This window comes from Oncorhynchus masou, chromosome 2 (assembly GCF_036934945.1).
Source record: "Oncorhynchus masou masou isolate Uvic2021 chromosome 2, UVic_Omas_1.1, whole genome shotgun sequence".
Taxonomy (NCBI): Eukaryota; Metazoa; Chordata; class Actinopteri; order Salmoniformes; family Salmonidae; genus Oncorhynchus; species Oncorhynchus masou.
The window spans coordinates 8318190-8325077 of NC_088213.1; the positions used below are offsets into that span (position 1 = coordinate 8318190).

General features: G+C 58.6%; 1 protein-coding gene across 1 annotated transcript; it reads right to left on the reverse strand.

Moving 5' to 3' along the window:
- Positions 1-342: 342 nt before the first annotated feature.
- On the reverse strand, positions 343-4953 carry LOC135552396 (collagen alpha-2(I) chain-like). Its single transcript, XM_064983981.1, has 5 exons — positions 2833-4953; positions 2139-2676; positions 1627-1907; positions 898-1486; positions 343-578 (listed from the first exon to the last, which is right to left on the reverse strand). Exons 1-5 carry the CDS (start codon positions 4951-4953, stop codon positions 343-345), a joined length of 3765 nt encoding a protein of 1254 aa, XP_064840053.1.
- Between the last annotated feature and the right edge of the window lie 1935 nt (positions 4954-6888).

The following is a 6888-nucleotide window of genomic DNA, read 5'->3' on the forward strand; positions in this document are numbered from 1 at the left end:
TTGCTTGCTGTTTGGGGTTTCAGGCTGGGATTCTGTACAGCTGTACGAAGGGCTATATAAATACATTTGATTTTGATTTATCCACGAGTTTATAAAGGGCCTCATTGCCAAAATCTCAAAGTATCCCTTTATGTTCCATCACTGCTCGTATATTAATAAATATCTCATCCACTCCTTCACAACCCGGGTGCCTGCTGTGCTGTCTTCTCCATTAATCATTATTTATGCAACAACATCTTTGGCTTTCAAACAAATTCATGTTGCCTTTTTAAAATAATTGACAAACATAACATAGTGTCCTATGTTATTCTAATAAGAGAATTACATTGAATTACCAAATCACTAGAAACAGAGGAAGTTCCTCCCTCTCCTGTGAATCCCTGGTTCCCAAAGCTCTCCCTCTCTGGCCAGGGTCCCACAGCGGAGGTGTTGGGTGGGGCAGCCTGAGCCAACCTCCTCCCAGTCCAGGCCTGGTTCCCAATGCTCTCCCTCTCTGGCCAGGGTCCCACAGCGGAGGTGTTGGGTGCGGCAGCCTGAGCCAACCTCCCCCAGGCCTAGTTCCCCAATGATCTCCCTCTCTGGCCAGGGTCCCACAGCGGGGTGTTGGGGGGGCAGCCTGAGCCAACCTCCTCCCAGTCAGGCCTGGTTCCCCAATGCTCTCCCTCTCTGGCCAGGGTCCCACAGCGGAGGTGTTGGGTGGGGCAGCCTGAGCCAACCTCCTCCCAGTCCAGGCCTGGTTCCCCAATGCTCTCCCTCTCTGCCAGGGTCCCACAGCGGAGGTGTTGGGTGGGGCAGCCTGAGCCAACCTCCTCACAGTCCAGGCCTGGTTCCCCAATGCTCTCCCTCTCTGGCCAGGGTCCAACAGCGGAGGTGTTGGGTGGGGCAGCCTGAGCCAACCTCCTCCCAGTCCAGGCCTGGTTCCCCAATGCTCTCCCTCTCTCTGGCCAGGGTCCACAGCGGAGGTGTTGGGTGGGGCAGCCTGAGCCAACCTCCTCCAGTCCAGGCCTGGTTCCCCAATGCTCTCCTCTCTGGCCAGGGTCCCACAGCGGAGGTGTTGGGTGGGGCAGCCTGAGCCAACCTCCTCCCAGTCCAGGCCTGTTTCCCCAAGCTTTCTCCCTCTCTGGCCAGGGTCCCACAGTGGAGGTGTTGGGTGGGGCAGCCTGAGCCAACCTCCTCTACAGTCCAGGCCTGGTTCCCCAATGCTCTCCCTCTCTGGCCAGGGTCCACAGCGGAGGTGTTGGGTGGGGCAGCCCTGGAGCCAACCTCCTCCCACCCCAGGCCTGGTTCCCCCAATGCTCTCCCTCTCTGGCCAGGGTCCCACAGCGGAGGTGTTGGGTGGGGCAGCCTGAGCCAACCTCCTCCCAGTCCAGGCCTGGTTCCCCATGCTCTCCCTCTCTGGCCAGGGTCCCACAGTGGAGGTGTTGGGTGGGGCAGCCTGAGCCAACCTCCTCCCAGTCCAGGCCTGGTTCCCCAAAACTCTCCCTCTCTGGCCAGGGTCCCACAGCGGAGGTGTTGGGTGGGGCAGCCTGAGCCAACCTCCTCCAGTCCAGGCCTGGTTCCCCAATGCTCTCCCTCTCTGGCCAGGGTCCCACAGCGGAGGTGTTGGGTGGGGCAGCCTGAGCCAACCTCCTCCCAGTCCAGGCCTGGTTCCCCAATGCTCTCCCTCTCTGGCCAGGGTCCCACAGCGGAGGTGTTGGGTGGGGCAGCCTGAGCCAACTTCCTCCCAGTCCAGGCCTGGTTCCCCAATGCTCTCCCTCTCTGGCCAGGGTCCCACCTCGGGGCCCAGTCCAGGCCTGGTTCCCCAATGCTCTCCTCTCTGGCCAGGGTCCCACAGCGGAGGTGTTGGGCGGGGCAGCCTGAGCCAACCTCCTCCCAGTCCAGGCCTGGTTCCCCAATGCTCTCCCTCTCTGGCCAGGGTCCCACAGCGGAGGTGTTGGGCGGGGCAGCCTGAGCCAACCTCCTCCCAGTCCAGGCCTGGTTCCCCAATGCTCTCCCTCTCTGGCCAGGGTCCCACAGCGGAGGTGTTGGGTGGGGCAGCCTGAGCCAACCTCCTCCCAGTCCAGGCCTGGTTCCCAATGCTCTCCCTCTCTGGCCAGGGTCCCACAGCGGAGGTGTTGGGTGGGGCAGCCTGAGCCAACCTCCCTCCCAGTCCAGGCCTGGTTCCCCAATGCTCTCCCTCTCTGGCCAGGGTCCCACAGCGGAGGTGTTGGGTGGGGCAGCCTGAGCCAACCTCCTCCCAGTCCAGGCCCTGGTTCCCCAATGCTCTCCCTCTCTGGCCAGGGTCCCACAGCGGAGGTGTTGGGTGGGGCAGCCTGAGCCAACCTCCTCCCAGTCCAGGCCTGGTTCCCCAATGCTCTCCTCTCTGGCCAGGGTCCCACAGCGGAGGGTGTTGGGTGGGCAGCCTGAGCCAACCTCCTCACAGTCCAGGCCCTGGTTCCCCAATGCTCTCCCTCTCTGGCCAGGGTCCCACAGCGGAGGTGTTGGGTGGGGCAGCCTGAGCCAACCTCCTCCCAGTCCAGGCCTGGTTCCCCAATGCTCTTCCTCTCTGGCCAGGGTCCCACAGCGGAGGTGTTGGGTGGGGCAGCCTGAGCCAACCTCCTCACAGTCCAGGCCTGGTTCCCCAATGCTCTCCCTCTCTGGCCAGGGTCCAACAGCGGAGGTGTTGGGTGGGGCAGCCTGAGCCAACCTCCCAGTCCAGGCCTGGTTCCCCAATGCTCTCCCTCTCTGGCCAGGGTCCCACAGCGGAGGTGTTGGGTGGGGCAGCCTGAGCCAACCTCCTCACAGTCCAGGCCTGGTTCCCCAATGCTCTCCCTCTCTGGCCAGGGGTCCCACAGCGGAGGTGTTGGGTGGGGCAGCCTGAGCCAACCTCCCCTCCCAATCCAGGCCTGGTTCCCCAAAGCTCTCCCTCTCTGGCCAGGGTCCCACAGCGGAGGTGTTGGGTGGGGCAGCCTGAGCCAGCCTCCTCCAGTCCAGGCCTGGTTCCCCAATGCTCTCCCTCTCTGGCCAGGGTCCACAGCGGAGGTGTTGGGCGGGGCAGCCTGAGCCAGCCTCCTCCCAGTCCAGGCCTGGTTCCCGAATGCTCTCCTCTCTGGCCAGGGTCCCACAGCGGAGGTGTTGGGTGGGGCAGCCTGAGCCAACCTCCTCCCAGTCCCTGGTTCCCCAATGCTCTCCCCCTCTGGCCAGGGTCCCACAGCGGAGGTGTTGGGCGGGGCAGCCTGAGCCAACCTCCTCCCCAGTCCAGGCCTGTTTCCCCAATGCTCTCCCTCTCTGGCCAGGGTCCCACAGCGGAGGTGTTGGGCGGGGCAGCCTGAGCCAACTTCCTCCCAGTCCAGGCCTGGTTTCCAATGCTCTCCCTCTCTGGCCAGGGTCCCCACGGAGGTGTTGGGTGGGGCAGCCTGAGCTAACCTCCTCCCAGTCCAGGCCTAGTTCCCCAATGCTCTCCCTCTCTGGCCAGGGTCCACAGCGGAGGTGTTGGGCGGGACAGCCTGAGCCAACCTCCTCCTCAGTCCAGGCCTGGTTCCCCAATGCTCTCCATCTCTGGCCAGGGTCCCACAGCGGAGGTGTTGGGCGGGCAGCCTGAGCCAACCTCCTCCCAGTCCAGGCCTGGTTCCCCAATGCTCTCCCTCTCTGGCCAGGGGTCCCACAGCGGAGGTGTTGGGTGGGGCAGCCTGAGCCAACCTCCTCCCAGTCCAGGCCTGTTTCCCCAATGCTCTCCCTCTCTGGCCAGGGTCCCACAGCGGAGGTGTTGGGTGGGGCAGCCTGAGCCAACCTCCTCCCAGTCCAGGCCTGGTTCCCAATGCTCTCCCTCTCTGGCCAGGGTCCCACAGCGGAGGTGTTGGGTGGGGCAGCCCTGAGCCAACCTCCTCCCAGGCCTGGTTCCCCAATGCTCTCCCTCTCTGGCCAGGTCCCACAGTGGGTGTTGGGTGGGGCAGCCTGAGCCAACCTCCTCCCAGGCCTGGTTCCCCAATGCTCTCCCTCTCTGGCCAGGGTCCCACAGCGGAGGTGTTGGGTGGGGCAGCCTGAGCCAACCTCCTCCCAGTCCAGGCCTGTTTCCCCAATGCTCTCCCTCTCTGGCCAGGGTCCCACAGCGGAGGTGTTGGGCGGGGCAGCCTGAGCCAACCTCCCAGTCCAGGCCTGGTTCCCCAATGCTCTCCTCTCTGGCCAGGGTCCCACAGCGGAGGTGTTGGGCGGGGCAGCCTGAGCCAACCTCCTCCCAGTCCAGGCCTGGTTCCCCAATGCTCTCCCTCTCTGGCCAGGGTCCCACAGCGGAGGTGTTGGGTGGGGCAGCCTGAGCCAACCTCCTCCCAGTCCAGGCCTGTTTCCCCAATGCTCTCCCTCTCTGGCCAGGGTCCCACAGCGGAGGTGTTGGGCGGGGCAGCCTGAGCCAACCTCCTCCCAGTCCAGGCCTGTTTCCCCAATGCTCCCTCTCTGGCCAGGGTCCCACAGCGGAGGTGTTGGGCGGGGCAGCCTGAGCCAACCTCCTCCCAGTCCAGGCCTGGTTCCCCCAATGCTCTCCCTCTCTGGCCAGGGTCCCACAGCGGAGGTGTTGGGTGGGGCAGCCTGAGCCAACCTCCTCCCAGTCCAGGCCTGGTTCCCCAATGCTCTCCCTCTCTGGCCAGGGTCCCACAGCGGAGGTGTTGGGTGGGGCAGCCTTAGCCAACCTCCTCCCAGTCCAGGCCTGGTTCTCCAGGGGTCTCCATTCACCCACAACCAGAAACCACTGAAAAAGCGTAGACCGGTCCACACATGGTCCGTCTGGGCCCCCTTTGAATTCATCATTCTCTGGACGAGGAGCTGCTCATTCTCAGACAGCAGACTGGTGAGGTCATTGTATTGCCTCCTGCAGTGATCCAGAGGCTCCTCCCACGTCTTGTTCATCTGTACCAGGATCACATTCAGATCAAAGCACCAGAAAGGGTTTCTCTGATTGGCTGTGCAATCAGCCACCAACATCCGGCGTCTTCACCTGCGGGATCGTCTGAGACCAGCCACCCGGACAGCTGATGAAACTGAGGAGTATTTCTGTCTGTAATAAAGCCCTTTTGTGGGTAAAAACTCATTCTGATTGGCTGCGCCTTGATCCCCAGTAGGTGGCCAGTCTCCCCCAGTATGCCCCCCAGACCTACCCATTGCCCTCCCAGACCTACCCATTGCCCTCCCAGCCTATTGCCCTCCCAGACCTACCCATTGCCCTCCCCAGACCTACCCATTGCCCTCCCAGACCTACCCATTGCCCTCCCCTCCCAGATTGCCCTCCCCTACCCATTGCCCTCCCAGACCTACCCATTGCCCTCCCAGACCTACCCATTGCCCTCCCAGACCTACCCCATTGCCCTCCCCAGACCTACCCATTGCTGCACCCCTGGCCAGTCAGGTGACATCCATAGATTAGGGCCTTATTAATGAATTTGAAATGGACTGACTTCCTTATATGAACTGTAACTTGGTAAAATCGTTGAAATTGTTGCGTGTTGCGTTTATATTTTGTTCTGCATAGATGATTCGAGACGATGTCTTAAGTAGTTGAACATGTTGTTACTCCTTGTGAAAGTAACAAACTGACACGTTTTCATTTTCATCAAGGGTCACTTCCCTTCCCTCTACATTTCTTTGTTAGGTAAATCTCCTCTCTGCATCTCAGTCAAATGTTTTTCAGCCATGTAAAAACCCTTCAGACCTTTTCAGCCAAGCCTGGGTTGGGCAGCAGTACAGCAGGGAAGATGTCCCCAAGTTAATTCCCCAAGGTCATGGATCATCGTCTTTATTCACTCTTCAGGCCTTTTGTCCTATTGTGTTTACTTGATCTGTCAGTGATGTAATCTCAGCGAACGATGAAACGTCCCTTTTTCAGGATCCTGTCTTTCAAAGAGAATTCATAAAAATCCAAATAACTTCACAGATCTTCATTGTAAAGGGTTTAAACACTGTTTCCCAGGCTTGTTCAATGAACCATAAACAATTCATTGACATGCACCTGTGGAGCAGGTCGTTAAGACAGTAATAGCTTACAGACGGTAGGCAATTAAGGTCACAGTTATGAAAACTTAGGACACTAAAGAGGCCTTTCTACTGACCCTGAAAAACACCAAAGAAAGATGCCCCGGGTCCCTGCTCATCTGCGTGAACGTGCCTTAGGCTGCAAGGAGGCATGAGGACTACAGAGGTGGCCAGGGCAACAAATTGCATTGTTCGTACTGTGAGACGCCTTGAAGACATCGCTACAGGGAGACAGGACGGACATCTGATTGTCCTCGCAGTGGCAGACCACACGTCACACGCATGTTGACTCATCCTACTTGTAAAGAAATGCCATCCTCTCTTTCATGTTGCTGAAATGGTCTATCACTCTGTCAGACAATACACGTTTTAGTTTTGTTGTCCTAGGCTACCTGGCTAAAATGCATCTAACTACATATTGAGCTTTTCGTCTACTCAGGCCAGTATGGATCATTAAGTAAAAACACATGTCCAAATCCTTATCTCCGTCCATGGAAGGGAACATTTTATTAGCTAGCTAGCCACCCGGTGTACAACAACACAACAAAATATAGATTTATCAATGATGTTTGGCTTGATGTGATGTGATTGGTCTGGCACTTTGTTTTGGTGTGCCAGGACCATTCACAGTTGAGCTCACTCAGTTTAGCTCAACACTGATGGGCTATTATTGTATTATTTATTTTTATCAAAGGGAGGCCAAATGCTCACTGGCTTCCCTTGCATTCAATGCTCCAACAATATCATCCTATTTTTGGACCACAGAGCATCAGATAGATGGGCTACACATACAGACAGGGGGGAGCTGTTTTACTCGCTCGGATGCTTTCTATGATGAGATACACTCAGCCTCTTGCAAATTGAAGAAAAATTATGAAACACAGAGAGATG

Excerpts from the sequence above, each read along its gene's own strand:
- LOC135552396 (XM_064983981.1), bottom strand. The coding sequence starts at position 4,953 with ATGTTGGTGGCTGATTGCACAGCCAATCAGAGAAACCCTTTCTGGTGC. Across the intron at positions 1,908-2,138 it reads AGGCCTGGACTGGGAGGGAG|AGAGGGAGAGCATTGGGGAA; the intron begins GTTGGCTCAGGC and ends GACCCTGGCCAG. Across the intron at positions 1,487-1,626 it reads CAGGCCTGGACTGGGAGGAG|AGAGGGAGAGTTTTGGGGAA; the intron begins GTTGGCTCAGGC and ends GACCCTGGCCAG.